The sequence below is a fragment of the Sinocyclocheilus grahami genome, unplaced genomic scaffold, assembly GCF_001515645.1.
Source record: "Sinocyclocheilus grahami isolate Dianchi unplaced genomic scaffold, SAMN03320097.WGS_v1.1 scaffold466.1, whole genome shotgun sequence".
Classification (NCBI taxonomy): Eukaryota; Metazoa; Chordata; class Actinopteri; order Cypriniformes; family Cyprinidae; genus Sinocyclocheilus; species Sinocyclocheilus grahami.
In genome coordinates, this window is record NW_015505645.1 from 506,601 (window position 1) to 533,194 (window position 26,594).

Genomic DNA, 26,594 nt, shown 5'->3' on the forward strand with positions numbered 1-26,594 from the left:
AATCGTTCTAATATGCTGATTTGGTGCTCAAGAAACTTTTTTTTTATTACTGTCACTGATGTTTTTGTGGAAACCATGATACATATTTTCAAGCTTTATTGATGAATAGCAAGTTCAAAAGAACAGCATTTATTTGATATAGAAAGCTTTTGTAACATTATAAATATATTTACTGTAAATTTTGATCAATTTAATGTGTCCTTACTGAAGAAATTGTCAAAGATAATTTCTGTCCAAAAAAAAGGGTACTGACTACCAAACTTTTGAACGGTTCCATCTCTCGGTGTGTGTGTGTGTGTGTATATAACAAGATGTTATAGAACAGCTACAACGGTTTGAGTTCATCAAGCACTCACCTTTGTGGTATAATTAATGTACAAACCCAATTCCAAAAAAGTTGGGACACTGTACAAATTGTGAGTAAAAAAGGAATGGAATAATTTACAAATCTCATAAACTTATATTTTATTCACAATAGAATATAGATAACATATCAAATGTTGAAAGTGAGACATTTTGAAATGCCATGCCAAATATTGGCTCATTTTGGATTTCATGAGAGCTACACATTCCAAAAAAGTTGGGACAGGTAGCAATAAGAGGCCGGAAAAGTTAAATGTACATATAAGGAACCGGTGGAGGACCAATTTGCAACTTATTAGGTCAATTGGCAACATGATTGGGTATAAAAAGAGCCTCTCAGAGTGGCAGTGTCTCTCAGAAGTCAAGATGGGCAGAAGATCACCAATTCCCCCAATGCTGCGCAAAAAATAGTGGAGCAATATCAGAAAGGAGTTTCTCAGAGAAAAATTGCAAAGAGTTTGAAGTTATCATCATCTACAATGCATAATATCATCCAAAGATTCAGAGAATCTGGAACAATATCTGTGCGTAAGGGTCAAGGCCGGAAAACCATACTGGATACCCGTGATCTTCGGGCCCTTAGACGGCACTGCATCACATACAGAAATGCTACTGTAATGGAAATCACAACATGGGCTCAGGAATACTTCCAGAAAACATTGTCGGTGAACACAATCCACCGTGCCATTCGCCGTTGCCGGCTAAAACTCTATAGGTCAAAAAAGAAGCCATATCTAAACATGATCCAGAAGCGCAGGCGTTTTCTCTGGGCCAAGGCTCATTTAAAATGGACTGTGGCAAAGTGGAAAACTGTTCTGTGGTCAGACGAATCAAAATTTGAAGTTCTTTTTGGAAAACTGGGACGCCATGTCATCCGGACTAAAGAGGACAAGGACAACCCAAGTTGTTATCAGCGCTCAGTTCAGAAGCCTGCATCTCTGATGGTATGGGGTTGCATGAGTGCGTGTGGCATGGGCAGCTTACACATCTGGAAAGGCACCATCAATGCTGAAAGGTATATCCAAGTTCTAGAACAACATATGCTCCCATCCAGATGTCGTCTCTTTCAGGGAAGACCTTGCATTTTCCAACATGACAATGCCAGACTACATACTGCATCAATTACAACATCATGGCTGCGTAGAAGGATCCGGGTACTGAAATGGCTAGCCTGCAGTCCAGATCTTTCACCCATAGAAAACATTTGGCGCATCATAAAGAGGAAGATGCGACAAAGAAGACCTAAGACAGTTGAGCAACTAGAAGCCTGTATTAGACAAGAATGGGACAACATTCCTATTCCTAAACTTGAGCAACTTGTCTCCTCAGTCCCCAGACGTTTGCAGACTGTTATAAAACGAAGAGGGAATGCCACACAGTAGTAAACATGGCCTTGTCCCAACTTTTTTGAGATGTGTTGATGCCATGAAATTTAAAATCAACTTATTTTTCCCTAAAAAATGACACATTTTCTCAGTTTAAACATTTGATATGTCATCTATGTTGTATTCTGAATAAAATATTGAAATTTGAAACTTCCACATCATTGCATTCTGTTTTTATTCACAATTTGTACAGTGTCCCAACTTTTTTGGAATCGGGTTTGTATGTAAAAATGATATTTCAAGTAAACATATTTTTCACAAACAATGAAAACCACTATTCTTAAAACCCAGTTAAAATTCCTGAGGGTACATAGCAACATTAGTAACATTAGTCCTCTAGGTTAAAATGGACATCAAGACTGAGCAGTGCTATAATAGGCACTGATGTACAGACTTAGACCATGTGCTACAAAAGAGCTGCACCGTCATTCATTGTTCCATTAAAGAGCTTTAAAGTAATAGCATCTGCTATCCCCCCGAATCAAAAATGTACACAAAAAATACACAACAAAACACTCCAAAAACAAACCAGCAGTTTACCATATAAACAATACGGCTATTTACCCAGCTCCTGTCAGTGTGTGTGTGTGCGTGTGTAAGAATGGCTGTGGGTGCATTAAAGACAAAGCCATGACTGTTTCTTCCCTCTGGGTGAGAACGCAGCATACACTCCTCCAACACACACAAATATGACAGCCTAGCACAGCCTGTTCAATCAGAGAGAGAGAGATTTCTATTGTTTTAGTGAAAACGATGCCCACTTGAGAAGATACAAAGGAGGACCACAATGGGGTCATGCACACAGTCAGCAGCACAGCGTCACTATAAACAATAAGTTTGTATTTAAGCTCCTGCTGGTGAATGTAATTTCTCAGGATATACAGAAAATCACTTATCAGCCAATATTAGAGGGTTTTTTATTAGTTAAAACTAGGGTTGCACAAAGGTGGAAAATTTCCAGGATTTTTTTGGAATATTCCAGGGATTTTTGGAAAGTTTTCGGAAATGTAACGGACATTTTCCACCCCTTTGCAACCCTATTAAAACTGGTTATTTAAATAGTGCTTATTTTCACTATTAAATTACCTTTTCATCATGTAACACTCAAATTTAATATTTAAAAACATTAATCATTTAATAACGCTGTGAAATGAAATCTATAGCAAATCTCAAAATGAATATCCATTTTTCATACTATACATTATAATGTTGTGATGCCTAAATTCACTTGTAGTATTTAAAATTACTGATTTTAGTTCGTAATGCTTCATTTTGAATTTATTTAGACAAAATAGTATAGAATTGTAATATCTGCCATTGATATTAGCTATAAATTAAATGTAAATAAGTTTTCTGGTGTTTAGGACTAACAATATCATTCCTACTCCCTCAGTATTACTTCAACGTGACTAGACGGGCCACGCTCAACACTGAACAGGCGTTGTTGATGTGTAAATGAGGGCGTTTAGGTTTCTGATGTCAGAAACAAACCATTTTGGCAGCACAGTTTTAGTAGATGGTATTTTTAGATTTTCTGGAGGAAGTTGAATGCAAGTTTTCATAGTACAATGAACTCAAAAGAACAAGAACAATTTCATTTATCAAGACATGACCGCATACATTTCCTATAATAGTATTTTAAATTAGCTTTTATTTATACATTTTCACTTTTCGTTTCAATTTTAGTTTAAGTCTTAGTAATTTTGCTATGTGGTTTTATTCATTGTTGTTTTTGGTTTTTTATATTTCTATATTGCTTTAACTTTTAGGCCTATTTCAGTACCTTTATCAATTTTAGTACTTCAACTTCATCTAATATTCACATTTCAGCTACTGTTTCAGCTTTATTTCAATTAGTGAAGTTTTAGTTTCAGTTAACAATAACAAGACTGCTTTCTACAATCCAGTTACAGAACAAATCGTCATATTACACAAACATTTCTCACAGATTTCAACGCACCACACATTCAAATGATGTACTGAAAAGTGAATGACTAACATGATAGAAGTGGATCAGCTTTTCTGCTTTATTTTATTCATGGTTGACACTTCTATGCCTAGTAGCATTCAGTTACCTTCTGTTTTCTCACACTCTGATAGTCTCTGACTGACTTCAGCGGGACTCAACCAGTCAGAATATGACGGCTCTGACAGCTTAATTTGAACGTGAGGATTATGCCAGCTACAGTGAGCTAATATTAAGCCCTTTTAAATCTATCAAATCTATCATAACACACAACAATCACACAGGCTTCAGACTATGTGTTATGACCTATTTTGCAGTGTGTAAATCTGAATGATTCAGACACATTGACTGAGTGTCAGATGCATGTTTAATTAAAAAATATTTTTATAGATTTAGTTAACAATAACAACACTGCAAAGAATTAAATGTTCACCAGAAAACCGGCAAAACATCTCTGAGTGCCGCTTAGATAATATATTCACAATTCTCAGCCAGAAATAAGAAAAGCAGTCCTACAATACGGACCCACCACGTCAGGCCTAGCCAATCAGATAGTATCTCCAAACTAGGCCACACCCACTGCAGTGGAAGCTCAAGGGGAAAATCCTACAGAAAAGCTCAGAAGACCAGCTGCTGTAGCTCATTAATTAGTTCATTAAAAACTAAAGCTAATGTCATTTTTATGACAGAGATGTATGAGCGTGTCTCACTGTGATAAGATGAGTTGCTTCTCTCAGATTCTGCTCTCAGCTTCAATTATGTGCACAGAACAGACCTTTAAACGAACACATAATTAACTGTTAGAATTCTACGCGCAAATGTCGTGCTCCTCACACATATACAGTGAGCAGACAAAGGGCCTGAGGGAAAATATGTCTGTGGTACAGTTGTGAATCTTTTATTATGATCAAGAATTCATAAGGCACATCTCTCTCTCTCTTTATTCCCCATCCATCTCACCATTTGCTCCAGTTCAGGCTGTTTTAAAGGGATAGTTCACCAGAAAATGAAAATTCTGTCATTTCTAACCATTGTGTCATTCAAAACCTGAATTATGTTTTTTTTTTGTGTAACAGAAAAGGTACATTTGTGAGGCGTATTCAACATGTAGCTTTCTATTGCCACCTGCATTATTATGGTGATACATTTTAATGTAAAAAGTGGATTTTGGTAGTTCACATAGTTCAGTATATTAACATTATATAACTTAATAAAATATACAATTATTGTAAAATACACAGGCATCCCATAATACCGAAAACATTGTCGTAGCATTTATTACAATGAACTTCTTGCAACCATACCACTTTTTTTCTAGCTATTTAAAGGGGTCCTATTATGCTCTTTTACAAAGTCTTGATTTTGTTTTGGGGGTGTACTAGAACATGCTCTCATGCTAGGTTGTTCGAAAAACACATTATTTTTCACAAATTTTACATGATTACAACGCCTCTCTCCCCAGTCTTGCATGAACGGCTCAAATAGTTCCTTCATCAAATGAAGGCCCGCCTTCTGAAATATGAAATGTGCTGTGATTGGTTAGCTGGGCCAGTGTGTGTTGTGATTGACAGCACTCAGCGCCTGGTCGGGAAATGTCATGCCCCTTACCATAGCTGTCTGCGAGCTTCAGTGTAAATATTGCGTCAAAATCAAATAAATTTGAGCGCGATTTAAACCCGGATGATTGTAACCACTCTAAGTTCAGCTGCCTTGGGAAAGCTAGCGTGTCTCCGACATAGTGATAACACTCGTTGCCTTCTCTAGTGCAGCTCAACCAGGTCTCGTCCCATTCGTCGTTATCTGTGATATCACAAATCCCGGAAAATATGCGTTGTAGTCCAAACGAGTCATTCGTTGTAGTTTTTAAAAAGTGATTTCTGTTAAATAAAATATCTCATTTTGAATTGGACTTCAAGCTTTGTAACTTTGCAGATCTTTTTTATACTCAAACCGCAGCATTACAGACTAACTAAAGTTGAAAAAGTGAAAAAGCATATCCCTTTAATGGGATCTTTTTTTACAGAGTAGGACTGTGAAGCTCCAAAATGACAAAAAAAGCAACATGCAAGTAATCCACACTATATTTCAGCTCTATAGCCATGAGAAGTTGTTTTTCACAAAAAAAAATCATCCTCTTCCTTTAGACTGGATCATTTAGTCAGTGAGGAGAACTCGAGAACTTGATCAGTCCAAATGCTGAACAAACCATTCAGTCTGGTTTTGTGAACTACTTGATTCATTGAAAAGACAAGACTCAAAAGAATGATTTGTTCAGTGAAATATGACTTTCACTTTGAACTGCTCCTCACACAAAGCTATCACGTGGCTTCAGAAGACTTGTGGTCTTTATACGGCCCAGTTTATGATAGCTTTTGAAGCTTGAAAGCTCTGGTCCCTCCCCATTCTTTGCAACTGCAGTGAAAAAATGATCATTACAGGCAAGTCAGGCATTATAATTTCTCCTGTAAGTGATGAGGGTGTGTAAATGAAGACAGAATTTTCTTTTATGGGCGAACTGCCTTTTAAAGGTCATTTGTGGACACCACCCATAGTTCATCATAACTATTATATGGGACAGAAACGAATGCCAGCACACATACTGTTTTGATCTAATTTGTGGTTTAGAAATAAACACATTTATTTATATGTTGATGACTCATGACAGCAAATAAAGAAGAAGTAGCAGTCTCTGAAATTCTGGGTCTGAACGTTATGTTGCGGTGGCAGTGCATCTAGTAGACCCACTGGGTTATTCTGCACGACACCGGCCCGTGTTGATGACAGCTCGACCCCTCCGGCGAAACCGATTCATTACAAAAAGCGTGCCACCTCAACCGAGCGGAGCCCTGCCGTCACAAAGGCCAAAGAGTTTGTTTGTGTTCGCAGGCAGAACAGAACTGAAATTAATAATAATAATCACCTCTAAAAGACTAGTGATCAAAGAGCAATCGGGTCACATTTGAACAGTTAATGGTGAATGACAGCAAAGCGTTACTAAATCTGCAGAACATCACTGGATTTGTGTCACCGTGATCCGTGGCTGACATCAGTGCACCACAATAATCAAACTAGTTCACACACCCTTTCTCTGTCTAACACAGACACACACCACTCCCTGTCGCCGTGCACCTGCTCGTCCGCCCGCTCACAAACAGCCCACCTGTGTGTCCATCGCGCGTGACTCTCACCTGGGGATGCAGTTAGGAGAGGAGCCGTCTATCTCCCAGGTGGCGAACAGGTTCATAGGCACCGGTCTGTTTAGCCCCCCGCTCCCGGGGAAGCTTAACCGGCCACTTCTCTCCGCCATTCTCGCTGCTGGTGTCCCGTACACCGACTCAGCGAGCAAACTTCTCCCTCAGGAACGCGCTGGATCTAAATCCTTCCCGCTCAAACGGCTGTTAATCCGCTGCTCTATGGAGCCGGGTTACCGTTCACGGGTGGCGCAGCGATTCGCGTACGGTGTCTGCGTGCAGCTTCATGCCGCCGTGGTTCGGAATTTCCACATCGTGCACCGAGCGCTCGCGACAAGAAACTGCAGCAGCATTTTCTCGCCGCAGGAAGTCACGTGACCAAGGGTTGTACCAGCGACTGGCTCATCTGCGCTCTTGCACACTCGATGGGCAGTAAATAACGGGACAACTAGAGAAAGTACATAACGTTAGTGCTGTTTATAAATGAACTGTTAAGTCATGCTGGGAGTGTACAGTTAAAGTATTTTATTACGGTGCTTGCTAGTAAAGGACATTTGGACTTCAACATACTGGTAGTATACTGGGTATTGGGACTTGCAAAAAGCAAGCATTAAACATTTATGGTATCTACTGCATGATTAAGTCGGTCAAGGTAAAATATAAATAAAATAACAATAATGGATCTTAACATGGGTTAATTATCTTTTAAATATCTCACAAATATCTTTTTATAATATTCTGTCATTATATTATATTATATTATTATATAGCTACTCCAAATTCCCAGTGACCTGGACATACATTTCACTTATAACACTAGCATTCTCTAAAGATAATAATATAAAAATTAAAATATACTTATATAATCTTTTATCCAAAAAAAAATCAAGATTCTCCTGATCCCAGGTGAAGGGTGGATTTCAGGAACAAAATGTAATAAAACTTGTTCAAATAATACAAGTTTGTGTCATGTAGATGCAGTGGCGCAATTTCCGAAAATTACTTTTTGAAAATTTCCACCTTCAGCTTGTGTGTACCAGTACTTTTTGAACATTTTCAACACATTTTAACAATACCGTGATGATATAGATAGCTATGATCATGGCAATTTGTTCACTGTGATTCAATTGCAAGGCACTTTGTGACAAAATTTGATTTATTGATGATTTGATATTTTAATAGTGATTTTTATAATTTCAAAATATAAAGCAAAAAGTAGTGATGAATGTCTAATAAGCCAATAAATGCTCCTCTGCTGCCATCTACTGGTAATAGTGGTCATTTGAAGTAGTTTTTAATTTACCGTGTTTGTTTACCACAAAGTATATTTTGGTCATTAAAATAGGCTAACATTTCAATTTATAACTTTGAAGTGCTGGAAAGTCATTGAAAAGTGCTAGAATTTCTCTCTCAAATGGTTGTACAAAACCTGAAATGAATAATGCAATAACATTGATTCGACTATTTCTGCCAGAACACCATGGTTATAGTTACCGTTGCGACTTCTGGTTTTCTGACGCTTCGCAAACGCTTCTCTCTGGGTCTCGCGGTCTCCGTTTTGTGTGTGTATTTCTCAAACAACAAATGAATTCTCATAAGGAACAAATTGCTCCTAGCCATCTGATCTCAAAACACTTCTGTTGTTTGTTGGCAGTATTATTTTATGTTTGTCCTTGACGAGAGCGTCGCAGTGTAGAGGGCACTAGCTATGAACACAATGATCAAATGGCTGGTAGAGGCATGGAGGGAGGCTTGGTTTTTTTCTCCTTGGACAGTGCAGATGTTACAATATCGCCTCCCATTCATATTTTTCAATATGTGGTTGCCAGGATCCTCATAGCAACAGAGATCGATTGATAAAATACAGGTTTCAAGTGCGTTTCTCATACATTATCTGAATCAATAACGCCTGGTTTTTGTGCCGTGTATATGTTGAGGCCCTAGATGGAAACTACTGATTCCCACAGACATGCAGCCACTGATAGATTTTTTTATCAAATAAACTAAAAAAAAAAAAAAAAGTTTGATACGGATACCTTTGAAAACATTTGATCTATAGTTTCTTCAGAAATCAAAAAGTTCACTTTCGAACGCTCCTAGTCACCTAATGAAAGATTACATTTCTAATATATAATCCCTGTGAAGATCAAACTGTAAATGTCTGGTCGTAGACTTCTTTGCAAACTATAAAGCAGCATCACCTAGTGGACTGATCTTAAAATCAGCAGACTTGATTTCAAACTTTACATGACTAATGAACAATGATGGCAAGGAGTTTATTTTACTGCAAATCAGACAACAGTTAAAAGTTAGAAGGTAGAGAATTAAGCTGTGGTGTTTGTGACCAATGCAGAGCCACACTAATCAAATTAAGCACACATCTGTATGTGGTTGCCAGGATCCTCATAGCAACAGAGATCGATTGATAAAATACAGGTTTCAAGTGCGTTTCTCATACATTATCTGAATCAATAACGCCTGGTTTTTGTGCCGTGTATATGTTGAGGCCCTAGATGGAAACTACTGATTCCCACAGACATGCAGCCACTGATAGATTTTATCAAATAAACTAAAAAAAAAAAAAAAAATGTTTGATACGGATACCTTTGAAAACATTTGATCTATAGTTTCTTCAGAAATCAAAAAGTTCACTTTCGAACGCTCCTAGTCACCTAATGAAAGATTAAATTTCTAATATATGATCCCTGTGAAGATCAAACTGTAAATGTCTGGTCGTAGACTTCTTTGCAAACTATAAAGCAGCATCACCTAGTGGACTGATCTTAAAATCAGCAGACTTGATTTCAAACTTTACATGACTAATGAACAATGATGGCAAGGAGTTTATTTTACTGCAAATCAGACAACAGTTAAAAGTTAGAAGGTAGAGAATTAAGCTGTGGTGTTTGTGACCAATGCAGAGCCACACTAATCAAATTAAGCACACATCTGAGGGCACTAGAAGAAACACTTCTTTCTCTGGCAAATACCAATATACTTTATTCCAGAATGTATATACAGGCATAACCCTTCTGTTGAACCACCATAAAGACAAACAAAAATTAACAAGTGAGTTTGAGAAACAAAACCCACATACATTTAAGTTCTCTACAGAAGTACTCCAGGATTGAAATTGATCAAATAAAAATAGAAACCAATACAAGACATTGTGAAAAATATCTAGTCTGAACCCACTCCATTATGTCTTAAACCCACCCAGTTCCTCAGGATAAAAAATAATCAAAACATCACACACACACACACTCACCCATTCAACTCACAGTAAGTAATTTACACTAAAGTAGCACATTGACATATGCCACATTAATAAGTGGAAAAGAGGGGGGGGGGAAAAGCCGCACACAAAATTAGTTTCAGTGCTGACTCTCTGTAGAGGCAGATCGGGAGCGGCTCTGTTTCCTCAGAGGAGACGGAGAGCGGGAGGGAGAGCGGTTACTGGTAGTCTTCTTCTCTGGGGTGCGACTGGCTGAGCGACTGCGGGAGCGTTTGCTTCCACGCTCAGGACTGCGACTCCGACTGGGCGAGCGGGAACGAGAGCTGCTCCTGCTGCGGGAACGACTCCTACTGCGACTGCGGAGAGAAGAAAAAACAGGTCAAGACTGTGTCAGGGTTTCTGCAGGTTTTATGAAAGCAAATGAGAAACTTTTCAAGCCCAAGTAAAGAAAATAAGACTGTGCAATGTCAATGTGTTCTTTAAAAGTAACTGCTGAGGGAGCACAAAAATAACTTTTATAAACCACTTTTTCATAAAAAAAAAGAAAAAAAAGCCCAAGGCTTGAATACTTGGAAAATACAGATATATTGTACCTTGTTTTTACTTCACTTAATTGGTTCACTTTTTCCAAGACATCATTTTACATTCGCATGTATGGGGGGGGGGGGGGGGGGAGAAAAAGACAACTACAAAAGGATTTTCATTTTTTGCAATGCATACAAACATTTAATGCCACGACTTCATGAATAAGACTTTCAGCTTTGATTTAGAGCCTTTACGGCTTTCAATTGTAGTAGGACTAATGAAAGACATTATTTGACCTACAGAAACCCAGTGTGAGAACTTTGCAATTTGAAGTCATGTGAGATTGTCTGGTACATACTCCCTCTTGTGATCCTCGAACAGCTTGATTTTGCGTCCATTCAGATCGGTTCCATCCAGCTTCTCTATGGCATTCTTCATATCACTGTGTGAAGCAAACTCCACCACCCTGTAAAACAAATCAGGGCAAACGTATTACAATCATTTGACAATCAGAACACAGTCTTCTGCATACATGCACAAGATCTTACCCCTCATTCTTCTTGGTCCTGTGTGCATCCACAAAGGTCACTTCACCCACCTTCCTCATCAAGTCCTTCAGATCCTGCAGAAAGCACAGAAACATTTAATGACACGTTTTCAGAGAAACCCAAAAGCACTGACTCACACACTGCAGTTTAGCACCCACACATTTAATACACAGACTGCATTCTGCAGCATCTGCTCTAAAGTGTGCACTGGTGCACCTGTAGAAAGCTCCCTCAACAGATGTCATCTTACCGGATGTTTGTCCCAGTTATAAAACTACCGGAGCATTTTCGGCAACACAAATCGCATTTAGATTGTGTAAAACAGCAGGAAGCAAAGCCCTCAGATGGAGACACGCCTGACTACAGCTAGTTCCTGAGAACATGTTTTGTTAATTAGAATTAGTGCAAATCTCAAAACTTCCTACCGGCAATCTTTCTCCATTTACAACTAACTCCAGATTTAAAGTGACAGAACCCTCTTTACCGTGTAACTATCCAGTGTGATGAGCTACTTACCGTTCCAAACCACAGAAGGCATTAGCAAAGAGCCACTTGTCCAAATAGCAAACGGAAGCAATGAAGCGTTAAAACGACCTCGGACTTGACCCATCCGGCCTCCATAAGAACGGACCCCACCAGAGAGAGAGAGAGGATGGGGGAGGGGCCAAAACCCTGTCCCCCTCCCGCTTCAGCACCAACAGAATAAGACCCAAACAGCAGATCGGGGGGGATGGAGCAGATCTGACATCACAGACCCTCCAGAGAGCGGCTACCCAGCTCCTCTAAGGCTATCCTGTGCTACGGCTCTGTCTGGTGCTACGGACCCAGCCAAGACTTAGACCGGCAGACACTGCGTGTCGGGTGAGCCACCACAGGGACACTATTCAGAACACAACCAGGGGAGGGCGCTATGCACCTCGGAGGCTGTGCATGCAACTCCAATTAAAGAATACCAGAGCACAGCTGTTAAAGAAAAGGTTTGAAAAACATGGGTCTGGGTTAGAGAACCTTTCAGCATTAAAATCTGAAATCATCATTTTTACTTATTTAAGGTTTGGCTGAGGTGAAGAGAGAGAAGAAAAAAAAAAGGAAAAAAAAGTACTTCCAGATTAACAGTAACAAAGACAACTAATTTTTTGTGTGCTTGTACAGATGTCAAAGGCAAAAGTAGTGCAGGGATGAATCGCTAAAACAGAAGGCTGCTACACTGCTCTGCTGATACAGCTCGGGACGCTCACCTGCCAGCTGATGCGAGAGGAGAGATTCTCCACAACGACTCTGTGCTCCGTGCGCACAGGTGGTCCATACCTGAGAGAAGGGGAGAGGTTAGCTTATTTGAACTATAATGCAACAAACAGCATATGATTGTCTCAATATGCTTGCATACCTGGAACCCACACTGCGGGATTTACGATACCCTCCAAAGCGTGGAGAGAAACGGCCTCCCATTCCTGGGCCTCCACCTCTTCCTCGGCGAGAACGGGCATGTTCAATGGTCACCCTGGAGTTAAGAGAAAACCATTCAAGTAATAATAAATCTTAAGTGAAGTGTGAAAGTGACGTGACACGTCGGAATTAGTGCTCTGCATTTATCCCATCCAAAGTGCACACACAGCAGTGAACACACACCCGGAGCAGTGGGCAGCCATTTTTTTGCTGTGGCACCCGGGGAGCAGTTGGGGGTTCGGTGCCTTGCTCAAGCGCACCTCAGTCGTGGTATTGAAGGTGGGAGAGAGAGCGCTGTACATTCACTTCCCCCACCCACAATCCCTGCCGGTACAAGACTCGAACCCACAACCTTTGGGTTACGAGACCGACTCTCTAACCATTAGGCCACGACTTCCCCAGTAGTAGTTCCCCCAAGTAGCAACAGATCTTTTTTTTCTATATTGTGAGGTACATCGGAGTATTAAAAAGGTTGAAAATAAATGTATACCAGAGACTTTCAATACATCAGTTACTGATTGGATTTTGAGATGTGGGCTTTTCATTCAAAAGCGGAGGCAATACTACTTCCAAGTACTTTCAATTTATAATTCACCACAGACCTTGTTTTCCTCAAATTGAAAAACCCAATTATAAAAACCCATAGAAAAATCTCTAGGGAATTAGGGTGAATTAGTCTTCCAGGTTTAGCGGTCACAGGCACAGAACTCTATAAGATCTTTAACACGCATTAAGGTAATAGGGTGAATTTTCATTTAATGCTGACTTCAACCACGTGAAACAAGACTGAAACAATCATCGACATTAGGCAGATGGTGTAAGCAGCTCTGGATTCAGTCTCACCTCTCACTGCACAGCTCTTTTCCATTCAGCTCATACACTGCGTCATCTGCGTCCCTGTGGTCGTCAAACTCCTGTGAAAAACAGACAGCAGGGGGCAGTAAGACAGGTTTCACCATCACCTCACACATAAAAGACAGTAACGGGGTTATCACACCGGAGTGTTTGTTTCGGAACCTGGTGCGTTTTCTCCCTTGGTTCGGTTCATTTAGGCTTATGTGAACACAGCAATCTCACTCGGATCTGCACCAAAACAACCGCACCGAGACCGCTTGAACGAGGTGGTCTCGGCCCGATTCCAAACCAACTCTGGAGCAGTTTGCTATAAGTGTGAAAGCAATCCGACCCAACGGACCAGGCTGTATCACAATGTATGATGGTAATTACGTAGCAGGGATTGTATTGCTAATGGCTCCCAAAATGAACCGTGGGCTAACTTGGAGCAGGGAAAAGGTGAAATGTTTAACTGAACTTTGGTCAGACGAACAGATTGCCGAACAGCTCTCCAAAACGCACAATAATTTATAAAGTGTTTAGTGAGCGCTTAAAACAAATGGGCTTTAATCGGTCTGCTGGAACAGTGCCGCGCAAAGGCAAAGAAACTCCGTCAACAATATATATATATATATATATATATAAATATACACCTCTTGATGGATGACAACTTTGAGCGGAATTCCGGAAAATAAACAGACGCACTGACCAATTAAAGGAGAGTTTACTCGCACGTGACTTGTATTAAAGTTTGGTCCGTTTGGAAATATTGCCCTGTGAATGCGAACCGAACCAGGATGAAATTGCAACATTGTAGCGATTTAACCCCTGGTGTCAGAACAAAGCAATCGATCTACAGGTGTGAAATCACTCACCACAAAGCCAAACCCGTTTTTTAGGTTAATCTCCCGAATGCGTCCGTAGCCTTTAAAAAACTTCTCCACGTCTCTATCACGAGCATGAGGGCTCAGACGGCCGATGAACACACGACATCCACTCATGGTGATGAAAAATCAGGGAAATCTGGAGAGAGAGAGCGTTAAAGTACTGTTAATCAACAGTCTGGCAAACACGAACTTTGAACCGCATCTGTGCGCCTGCTGGTCACACACGGTACGACACAGGATAATCATTTAGTCCAGTCAGTCCACGTAAATAAATAATAAACATGCAAGCCGATTCATGAAATGAGAGTAATATGGTTTTCTGCAACACAGGGGTCTTCAACTAACCTAAAACAAAAACTCGTTTCTAAAAAGGCTTTAAACAAAAACACCTAAGTTAACGTTACTGCCTGTTGACTCGGCAGAACCACTGAATTGATACTGATAAAATTACTATATTCACCCATCCAGCGCCAAAAACCACAGTGCTGCTATAAATCACGAATATCTTTAAATCAGGGGGAAAACAAGAAAGTCCGTTTTGAGAAATTATACCACGACTAATGAACACGGGTCAGCCGCGTGCGGTCGAGGCCCAGTCAGCATGCGCAGATAGCTTTACTCCGTGTTAAACCGTAAAAACGGACAAAATACCGTCAAAATGAATTAGTTTTGCAATAACAAAGACCAAATAAAACACTAAACTAACAATACATGTATAACAAAGGGTAATTTTAAGAATTCGTCTTCGTCCTCTCACCTCTGCTTACAGGACAAAATGGCGCCGTCTTCGAGACTGGGGAACGCGGCCGCGCGCAGAAGTATTTATATGCGCGTTCAGGTCTCTGCAGAAAGTAATGGGAGCCACCAGTTTGGGGCGTTTCTATAGCCCATGTGTCCTGGTTGGCTGACGTCGTAGTGACGATGGGTTTAGGTAAGGAGGATCATTTTGATTGCATGATTGAGTAACACCCTACAGTTTGAAAACACTCACAAATTCAGAAACGCCCACTTTTGCTCTGCAGAGACCTCAATCTCATTCACGCGCAAGGGGGGAGGGTAATGGCAGGCGAGGCTCGTGCATGCGTACGCAAACGTGTTGGAAATGGTTATTTCACGATTCCTTATATACTTATACAAGATACAACATATAATCAAATAAAGTGCTGGAATACATTTCATTGATTGCCTTTATATTTACCATTTGAGCTCAGTTTACACAGTTGGAAATGGATTGATCCAGTTTTGAAACCAAAGACATCACATGATCTGGCTATCTTTACTGCTGAACAAATGTGACCCTGGACCACAAAAAAAAACAGTCATAACGGTTTTAATAATTTTTCGTTACCTGAATAAATAAGCTTTCCATTGTTAGGATAGGATAATATTTGGCCGAGATATAACTATTTGAAAATCTGGAATCTGAGGTTGCAAAAAGATCAAAATATTGAGAAAATACTTTAAAGTTGCCCAAATGAAGTTCTTAGCTATGCATATTACTAATCAAAAATTACGTTTTAATATATTTACAGTAGGAAATTTTAAATATATATCTTCATGGAACATGATCTTTACTTAATATCAGAAGATGTTACTGTAGTTCTAAAAGAAATATGAATATGCATTAATTCATCTCTCACAAAAAAACCACAGATTCAGTATTCCTCAAAATGAATTAAAAAATGCAACTCAGAATATGACGCAAACCTGCAATAAGTAAATGTTAAACAACACAAATATCCTTTATGTGTTTAATCCCATTCTATTTGCTTCTGACCTTCGATGATCCAGTTCAACCATACAAATTACTCTAGACAAACACTTGTGTGTCTTTTTTATTGCTGAAGTGTGTTGAAATTTATTTCTACTGTACGGACGTAAATTTACTTTCCCTTCAGCCTGAGGCTTATTCATTTCACTTCTGGTGTGAAAAGGCTTTTATATTTGCCAAAAATAGAACTTTTTTATTTTAAAAACAAACAAGAAAGCCCTGTCCAGATTTAAAAAGTAACGCAAAAGTAACGTAACACATTACTTTCCATAAAAAGTAACTAAGTAACGTAATTAGTTACTTTTTTTAGGGAGTAACGCAATATCGTAATGCATTACTTTTAAAAGTAACTTTCCCCAACACTGGCTACAAATATACCCCAGCGACTTACAGTGAGTACGGAAAGTATTCAGACCCCCTTAAATTTTTCACTCTTTGTTATATTGCAGCCATTTGCTAAAATCATTTAAATTATTTTTAGTCACATGAGAACAATGACTCTTGGTAGGTGAGAATTCATTTTGATCAATGTTTAAAAGAAATGACCGTGTCCATCTCCACCCCGTGACAGCAATGAAATTCTGGGGGAAAAAACTTTGAATTTCTTTATTCTCTATTCATCTGTAAATGTCTGAAATTATCAATCACATCAAAACAAGAAGTACTAATCAAGGCTAGAAATGGCATCAGTGGGCAATGCCTACAAAACGGGTCTTCGCTTAACTAGTAAAAGATCTCAGTTGTGGATTAAATAAAACAAAAATTGCATCATAAGAATTGGGCTCCACAGGTTAATATCTTTGAAAAAAATAACAGTAAATAAAATCATATTCCAAATATAAAATTCAGTTTTATAAATATGTTGCCAAAAACATATTTCCTATAGATTTGACTCATGAAACACCCGTGTTGCCACCTACAATGCCATGCCATCCTGAGACAGAGGAGAGGATGAGCTTCTAGAGATGTGTCTGACAGGCAAAATGGTCCAGAAGGTCAAAATAATACAGCGAGATGTATCATTTACTCTGATATGGACCATAGTCAGGGTATACACCATATTTAATATTTTACGAATGAACAGACATTGAAATGTTTTTAACTTTGCTGTTGATCTGTCAACTGACAAAATACTGAAAATATGCTTTTCTAATAACATCTGTGGGTAAAACAATAGAAAATTGCCATAGGACCATAAGACATTCACCCTACTGAATAATCTGTACATCTCTCCCAGTTTTATTTTCATTTGTGAAAAATTAGATCTGGTGTCTACCTTTACTAAGGTCTATTGCCTGAAGACAGTAGAAAGACCTTACAACCTTTAGTTGTGGCCTTAAGTTACTGTTGAGGCTGGAATACATTTCACAACTTTTAAAATCGGAACAGATTTTTAAAACACTAGGCATTATATGCTTGCTGACTTTGTAAATGCTTACAGAGAAAACTGGGCATCGTTCACTAAACAATTAAGTATGACACAATTACAAGTCATGCTGAATGCAACTCAAACATGTTTGATCCTCCGAATGGATGGAATCATAGTCTGAAGCAAAAAAAAATCAAGTTTGTGACCATCATACACGAATCGATTTTCTGTGAAATCTGGCTCTGACTTTTAGCAATTACCATCGACTACTCCAGACTGAAAAAATTTGTGCAAAGGTAATATAGTGAGGTGTGGATGGCTCATTTTAACAACATTACTCTTTTCAGTCTGCACTTTTAAAAGCCAGAAACCAAATTTACTAAAGTAAAGAGAAATGACCATTAACACCTTTGCAACACTCCCTTTCTCTTAATCACTCAGACATTGCATTTAATCACAACACTGTCATACAGTACTACTGATACCAGACCTGATGTGCAGACCCCTCACTCGATCCTACCCATCCCCTCAACATCATGCTCACAAATGCCCCCTTTGTGTCCTCAACGACTGAACAACAGGGGTCTTTTGTTTCAGTTGAGTCCAGCATATCAATGGCTTACAGTTATAAGGCTGCAATTTCCAACTGTTGTCAGTATGTCTGAGACACAATGTGCCATCGACTTTTTAGTGTAAATTAATTGAAAACCTTGCACTAAAATATATATTAAAAAACAGAGCTAGAAATAAAATTAATGTAAATCAAAGATGACATTAGTTTGACATCATACAATTAAATTAAAGCAGATTAATATTACTATAAGTCACTGAGGAAAAAAGTATGGTTAAAGGAGTTCCTCTTCAGATGATACACTTATTCAATCACAAAATAGAAAATCATTTATAACACAACAAAATTGGCTAAATCTGGAGAACATTCATATCCAGATGAAAGTTCAGGATTTATGAGGAAAGGGCCTGTAGTGCTGTCACACGCCAGCAGGGGGCGTCCAGCAGTCCATCATGATCGCCCATCATTCATATTGTCCTATACACTTGAGAGAACTTGAGAGAGAGAAGAATAAATGGCAAACACTGTTTTCATTTCTCTAAAATCTGAGTAAAAATCAAACCATTCTAAAACTTTAAGAGTACCATTGCAAGGTTTTTAAATCCCTATAGGCTCTACTGAAAAACATGACTTTGATTTCCTCATTCAGATAGGCCATGAGGGCTTGCATTCATCCAGTCCAGCAGGAGGCGCTGTAGCAGCAGGATCAGAGGTTGGAGTGTATGTGTGTTCAAATTAGTGTAAAACTGCATCTAAATATATATGTAAGATCACACGCGTGTGTGCCTGCAGCTGTGTGATGATCCAGCGGCCGCCTCCGTGGCAGACGAGGGCTCATCGTCACTGGAATCGTGTGTGTGTGAGTGTGTGTTCTCCTTCCGAAGGCCCATGCTGATATGGCACTGGAGTGCGGCGGGTGTAAGCCACTCTTTAGGCAGACAACTCTGCAGAAATGGAATACAGGAGCTTAAATATGCCAATCGATTGACCCAGCGTGGGATCTCTCTACCACACAGCAACTAGAGAAAGTGAGAATAAAATCATGTGAGAATGTAGAATGTCATCAGTCAGTGAAGTTGTATACAGCCTAGTCCTATCATTTATAAAAAAGACAGGCAGAAAAAAGGCGTCTGTGGAGTAAACTAACCTCAGACAGCGAAGAAGAAAAATGGTTACAGTTTTTGTGCATCAGGTGGTAGGAGTTCCCCTTGAACTCCTTTCCAAGCTCCTCCATTATTTTATCAATGTCCTCCTCTGCAAAGTCTGTCGTACCCAGAGCTATAGCCTCTCTGGAGAAGAAACAGAACTTGTGTGTTGTTTTTTTGTGGCTTAAAGGGATACGCCACCCCAAAATGAAAATTTTGTCATTAATCACTTACCCCCATGTCGTTCCAAACCCCTAAAAGCTTTGTTCGTCTTCGGAACACAATTTAAGATATTTTGGATGAAAACCGGGAGGCTTGTGACTGTCACATTGACTGCCAAGTAAATAACACTGTCAAGGTCCAGAAAAGTATGAAAGACATCATCAAAATAGTCCATCTGCCATCAGTGGTTCAACCGTAATGTTATGAAGCGACGAGAATACTTTTTGTATGTGAAGAAAACAAAAATAACGACTTTATTCAACAATTCGTCTCCTCTGTGTCTCTCACTGTAGCGCCATTTTGGAGAATAACCACTGAACGCAAGCAACGTACGCTATTCTGTGTCAGCCGCGACACAAGGATACGTTTTCTACGTGTATTTACGCTTTGATTTGAACGAAAACAGCGTATCCGTGCAGCACGGCTGACACAGAAGAGCGTACGCTGCTTGCGTTCAGTGGTTATTCTCCAAAATGCCGCTACAGTGAGAGACACAGAGGAGACGAATTGTTGAATAAAGTCGTTATTTTTGTTTTCTTCGCGTACAAAAAGTATTCTCGTCGCTTCATAACGTTATGGTTGAACCACTGATGGCAGATGGACTATTTTGACGATGTCTTTCATACTTTTCTGGACCTTGACAGTGTTATTTACTTGGCAGTCAATGGGACAGTCACAAGTCTCCCGGTTTTCATCCAAAATATCTTAAATTGTATTCCGAAGACGAACAAAGCTTTTAGGGGTTTGGAACGACATGGGGGTAAGTGATTAATGACAAAATTGTCATTTTGGGGTGGAGTAACCCTTTAAATGTGTGTGTATATGTGATTGTGTATGTGTAAAACTCACTTGAATTTGAAAGTCTCCCCCAGTTCTGAGGCATTTCCAGGGTTGATCTCAAAAATGCCACTAAAGGGATACGGATGGCCACCATATGCAAACTCTTCAGGAAACACAGCAAAAACATTAGTAGGAAAGTAGGAATTTCATAAATATATTGTGCTTAAAAGTCATCATAAAATGACAACTTGTTTTATTATAGTTTATTATAAACAACTAATTTGTACACATCATTAAAAAAGCATAAGCATTCATAAACTTTAATCAAAAATATCAACATCCCACCTCGCAATAATCCCTCCTCTCCAGCAACCAGTCACTCACAAAACAAACAACAATGATCTAATCAATTCCCGATGAACAAAATAAAACCCCATCCTAAATGTTCCCATTTGTGAAGCTTTTTTACTCAGATATACATCACAACAGTTAAGAAAAGATGGTCACAATTTCTGTTTAATGCTAACTTTAACTAGAATATTTCTAGTATTAACTACTTGGTTATTTGTTATTTAGCAGTTTAATCTAAAGTGATTTACTTAGACAAGCCCTCATAACAATTAATTTTTATGTTTTAAATGTGTAGAGCACTGAAATAATGACATCATTTTGCAGATCAACACGGAAGTAAGCATCACCCTGCTTCCCTCAATAAAAATCCCAAAAGATTTTTCCATTGACTTCCATTGCCAACAAAAGTTTGATTCTTATACATTTTGTTCATAACGATAATCTTCACAAATTAAAACATTTATAATGAACTTTTAAGCCTAAATATTATAGCCTGAAGTAAAAAGCTAAACATAGGCTATAAATGAACAACAGTGGTCACATGACTTCAAAGTTTGAATAACTCAACGCATAGTGAGAGCAGCTGAGAAGATCGTTGGTGCCTCTCTCCCCTCCATCCAGGACATTTACAACACCCGTCTCACCCGAAAAGCCCTCTGCATTGCAGGTGATCCCACCCACCCGACACACAGCTTCTTCAGTCTGCTGCCATCAGGGAGGAGACTGCGGAGTCTCCAGGCCAGGACCAGCAGACTGAAGGACAGCTTCATCCATCAGGCTGTCAGGAAGCTGAACTCCCTCCCGACCATGCCCCCCCTCCCCTCTTTTGCCCCACGCACCACTGAACTCTGACCCTCTGACGGACTCTCCCACTCCCCCCCTCCCAAATACACACACACACACTGTCACTTTAATCAGTCTGAATAAGCTCTTTTGCACTACAAATCATTATATCTGCACTGTTATTTACTTCACTGGTTTGCACTCTATCTGCCATGTGCCTTGTGCTGCTTTATATATTTTTTTATATCTTACCTTATTTGTATATTTGTATAGTTGTATTTTATATTTAATCTGTATGCACCAAGGGCCTGAGAGTAACGCAATTTCAATTCTCTGTGTGTATGTGCTGTACGTGGAAGAATTGACAACAAAGCAGACTTGACTTTAACTCATTTTCTGAGACATTTTCCCTGAAAATTTGAGTTACAATAGTACAATAGTCCCTGACAGTTTCTGTAGTCCCATTAAGCCACTTTTGTCAAGACAAGTAAAAACGTTTTAAAAAATCACAAGGGCGTATTACTGATGTATTTTATGTCATAGAACCACATATGTGTGTTAACCACAGACCTTAGTTCAGGCATTTAACCAAAAATTCATTTAAAAAAAACATTGACTTCAGGATGAAGGAATTGGAAGTGCTAAAATGCTAACTCGTTTTCGGGCTTTGGCCTACAAAAATGTAATCCCTGCAGCACTTTATTAGTGAGAAGCTAAAGCTCTGTAAAAATCCAAATGAATCATGGCTCAGTCCTCAGAGCTGCCTACATCTGCTCTGTATCAATGTCGCTGAGCAGTGTGTGTGTGTGTGTGTGTGTGTGTGAAAGGGTAAAAAAAGGAAATAGTGAAAGAAGTTCTGTCACTTTATGACTCAGATCAGAGGCCTCACTAATGGCTACAGTTTTTTCCTCTGTTGTGTTCATCACTACAGACACAGACAACACTTTACTGCCACTCGTAGGTGAAGTCAAGCCATTTGCAAAGCTTACACATGGTACATAATGCATTTAAATGCTAGTGACAAGGCTCAGATTGCAGAAAGATGATACAGTGATTGCATCAGTGACCGTGTTGAATGAATAAAAACATGTACAAGCAAGAACAGTGATGCCATATCAAATATCGCCTTACTTCAATGTGGCTATTCCAACTACTATTTTAAACAAATACTGTAATGATGAATCATATTCAGTTGCTCATTCACTTCTAAATTATTTTCACTCTCATTTTGTCACAGTATTTTTATTTAGAACTCTAAATGTATAGACAAAATCTCTACCAACTACCATGTCTACTAATTGCAGTCCTAGTAGCTAAAACAGCCTTTTTCACATAAGTTCTTTACAAATCGGACCAAGGTTCCAATAGAGGTCTAGAGTTTGATGAAAAAATAAAATAAATTAAAATAATAGCAAAAGGTTAATTGGTCACTGTACCTCTGCCGTAAATCTCTATTCCTGAGTGGAAGACTCCAATGCCCAGAGTGGAGGTGTATTCATTTATCCAGTACTAAAAGAGCAAGAAGGAAAAAGAGATCATATAATAACATATATTTTAATTACAGTAAATAAAAAATTATTTGTTCGTCTATGTCTGGAGAGTCACACATTTATTATAAATATGCATTTATTAATCTATCTATCCATATATATATATATATATATATATATATATATATATATATATATATGTGTGTGTGTGTCTGTGTGTGTGTTAACTATAAGGCATTAAAATCAGTTAATGCTACACAACCCTGACACACACTATACAATATAAGCTTTAAAGTGGAGGGGGAGGGGTGAATATTCAGATATGTTTCTGTGTGGGGCCAAAAAGGTGGACCAGCTGCCGTTCATGAATAATAGAACATGCAGAACATGATTTAATGTACACAGAAAAAATACTAGCATATACCCATGCCTCTGATTAAATGTAAATGTAAAATAAATTGATAAAAATACAGTGTCCGCATATATGTACTCACTAATCACTTTCTTGGTTTTTTGACATATTACATAAAATGTACAGTCACTTACAGACATAGTTTTAGTACATTGGTGAAAAGTAGTGTGCTACTTCATAAATAAAAAGCTAAAAAAGTAGGATTGGGCCTACCACAATCACTGATCTCTTGTAGGCTATACATAAGCATGTTTATTGATCTATTATTATAGTTCTGGGACCACCATAGACTATAAAAACAGGTGACCCCATGTGTTCTGTACTAGTAAAGTGTGTTTTGATTGTGATGGGGTGACAGCGCCTCCTCCAGCACAGGAGGAGAAACACACACGCTCTCATCTCGGCCATAGACTCGCACATCAATACTGCTGTCAATGCTTAATTAAACCTAGGCAAAGTAGGTTTGTAATCGTGTTTTCAAAATGATACCACTGTGTCAGCGGCCCAGATTCTTTATCACTAGACTGTGACCATCAATGCATTGTTATTTCATCTTACATTTATTACATGCAAAATTACACAAAATTAGAGCCAGAAGGAGCGAGGTTGATGATAAATAGTGTAAAGGATGAAATGATGAATGAGCTTACCATGTCATACACATTAAGAATAACGGGTTCATTTGCCATCCTGAGAGAGAAGCGCGCGCGATCCCTTAATTATAACGGGCGTTTATTGCTCTCGAGACAGCTGCCCTCCTCGCGCACCCGGGTGTCGGTTCCAAAGAAGATTAAAACACACAGCAAAGTCGAAACGCCAACACCCAAAAGACCAAAACACGATATAAATGATTCGTTCTTGTCATTTTATCCATCAAAGAGTCATTATGAGATGTTTAGGGGGGCTCGCGGGCCTAGTCGCGTTCCTAGAGAAGAAACAGCGGCAGCAAAGGTAGACACGGTCGAGGAAAGGCAACAGGGCATCAGCTTCCATCAATGGTGAATCTAGCGGGGAAAAAACAGGCACTTGTGGCCTCCGGGTGAGCAGCGCGCGGACAGTCTCCGTTAAGCGCGAGGAGAAGAGAGCACAGGCACCGAGTAAAACGGATTTCACCGATTTTCAAGGGTAGACACTAACCAAAAAAGTCCTAAAAGGGCGCAGATGATCGGCGATGCACAACGACTGGCTGTCAGTCAAATCAGGAGTTTGAATTTCCGTAAGATGACAGATATTCCATATAGAATGTTGCTGTAAAGAAGCGGGGTTTTGCCGCTTGTCTGAGCGCAGGGGTCGCAGCTGTGATGTTGAAGGGAGCTTGGTGCAGTCCTGACCGCAACAGCCATCAGCGCCGCAGTCCCGGAGTTTGCTCTCATGGAGGCCGCGCTGAGCAGCACTGACGCGGGGTGAAAATTCTTAAGCACGGTTACTGTATTGACGATGACATCACTCTGGCCGGGTCACGAGCGTGAGGATTCTAGTGTGCACTAGAACAAACGGAGCGTGCGATTATTACATCATCATCATCATCAGTACGCAGCGTTCCATCCGCGCCGAGCGTTATATCGGGGCGGGGGCGGTGCGTTATTCCAATCTACAAATATAACAGGATTCTTTCTGCTCTCCAAAGAAAGACGCATTCCCAGAATTCTCGCAAGCCAGAATATTTATTTAGATTTTGCTTAAAAGGTTAGAATCTTTTTATTTTTGTAATTTTTTTTCGTTGTTTTTTTCAGTTATGCACATTGGAGGGATTTATATGGTATTTGTGTTAGTTAATGTTTGCTGCATTTTAGTGTCACCTAGTGATGTTTGGCCACACTTAAAATGAATTTAACCTTTTTTTTGTTTGTTTTTTGACTGTATCATTACAGAAACTAATTTGAGATAGTGCTCATCACTCTCATATGGTTTATTTGTGACAGAGAGAGGATGGGAGTTAGCTTTAATGCTTAATATGTGTGTAACCCATAACATGGTGAAGCTGTCAGCCTTCATCTAGGTTTAGGCTATTTGATTGATGGTGTCTGAGCAAAATTGCACTGTTAAGGCAAAGGTATACTTTGGCCTTTAAGTTGTACAGTATGTGTGTCCATATGTGCTTTTGAATCGACATCCCATTTCTCATAAATTGTCAGCAGAAATCTTGTCTAGAGTACAGTAAGCGCATACAGGAGTGTGTTAGACATTATTATTAGAGCAGAGTCTTTAGCTGTCATTTGTGCTGATTGTCCAAAGCGACTCACAGAGCATTTATTATAATTCCTTAACTCAAAATGGTCGTTAAGCCTATACTGAATCCCCAACCTTTGTTTTAAATGCCGTAAATAACCCGAATGTTTATTGTAAATAGCCCATATCATTAATCATCCTGATGCCACCACCCTTTCTGCTTCAGCCATGTGGTGTAATGTAATATAAGACTCCAGAGGAAGCTCTGCATTATCGTTCTCTTTTGTTTCTCTCTCCTACTTTAAGTGCATTCAGCCACTGCTGCCTTTGAGAGTATTGATTTCTGATGAGGAGGACTAATACACACACTGACATACACACACACTGACACGAACATGCACATACCAGTACTCATTTGTCAAAAGCATCTGCATCCGCTCTCAGACAGCGGTCCATCCATTTAGACAGAGAGACAGCAGCAGTCCTTCCACTCACACAGACAGCATGTTATCCTGAGTCAATCATCTGAATGGGACCCAGATACAGAAAATTCTCTGCATTTCATCCATTTCTAACAAAAGAAATTACTGAGCTAGAGGAAGCTTCTTGGTTTCTCACAGTACAAAATATTTTGAATCTGCAGCCAATAGTCATGTTTAAGGTGGCATATATTTATGGCAGGAAGGATCCATGCTTCATGTTGTTATAACACCAAATTCCGACCCTGCCATCCAAATGTTGCAACAGAAATTGAGACCCATCAGACCAGGCAACCTTTTTCCAATTTCTATTGTCCAAGTTTGGTGAGTCCGTGTGAATTGTAGCCTCCGTTTCCTGTTCTTAGCTGACTCGGGTGGCCTGTTGCACATCTGCTTAAAGGTTTGGCATGCTTTGTATTTAACTTTGTATTCAGATAGATGCTCTTCTGCATACCTCGGTTGTAATGAATGATTATTTGAGTTACTGTTGTCTTTCTATTAGCTCAAACCAGTCTGGCCATTATCCTCTGACCTCTGGCACTGACGAGGCATTTTCACCCACAGAACTGTTGCTCACTGACCATTTTCTGTAAACCCTGGAGATGGTTGTGTGTGAAAATCCCAGTAGATCAGCAGTTTCTGAAATACTCATACCATCCCCGTCTGGCACCA

The 26,594-nt window shown here is 39.4% G+C and overlaps 3 protein-coding genes across 4 annotated transcripts in view; all 3 read right to left on the reverse strand.

Moving 5' to 3' along the window:
- LOC107553177 (phosphofurin acidic cluster sorting protein 2-like) overlaps positions 1–7,301 on the reverse strand; it is a 38,438-nt gene extending 31,137 nt beyond the window's left edge. The window contains exon 1 of the mRNA XM_016235311.1: positions 6,903–7,301. Coding sequence (XP_016090797.1) covers positions 6,903–7,021 — 119 coding nt within the window. The 5' untranslated portion in view covers positions 7,022–7,301. The remainder of the gene's footprint in view (positions 1–6,902) is intronic.
- Positions 7,302–9,880: 2,579 nt separating this feature from the next.
- LOC107553206 (serine/arginine-rich splicing factor 5-like) lies at positions 9,881–15,213 on the reverse strand. Its single transcript, XM_016235353.1, has 8 exons — positions 15,138–15,213; positions 14,369–14,516; positions 13,503–13,573; positions 12,601–12,714; positions 12,452–12,521; positions 11,214–11,287; positions 11,024–11,131; positions 9,881–10,496 (listed from the first exon to the last, which is right to left on the reverse strand). The coding sequence occupies exons 2-8, from the start codon at positions 14,492–14,494 to the stop codon at positions 10,280–10,282; spliced, it is 780 nt and encodes a 259-aa protein (XP_016090839.1). The 5' UTR covers positions 14,495–14,516; positions 15,138–15,213; the 3' UTR covers positions 9,881–10,279.
- Positions 15,214–18,648: 3,435 nt separating this feature from the next.
- On the reverse strand, positions 18,649–24,789 carry LOC107553207 (desumoylating isopeptidase 2). 2 transcript variants are annotated; one of them, XM_016235355.1, is made up of 5 exons: positions 23,925–24,789; positions 22,809–22,881; positions 20,308–20,401; positions 19,239–19,380; positions 18,649–19,035 (listed from the first exon to the last, which is right to left on the reverse strand). In XM_016235355.1, exons 1-5 carry the CDS (start codon positions 23,961–23,963, stop codon positions 18,862–18,864), a joined length of 522 nt encoding a protein of 173 aa, XP_016090841.1. In that variant the 5' UTR covers positions 23,964–24,789; the 3' UTR covers positions 18,649–18,861. The 2 variants fall into 2 exon arrangements, with proteins under 2 accessions (XP_016090841.1, XP_016090840.1); XM_016235354.1 differs by having other exon boundaries at positions 18,649–19,110.
- Positions 24,790–26,594: the final 1,805 nt, after the last annotated feature.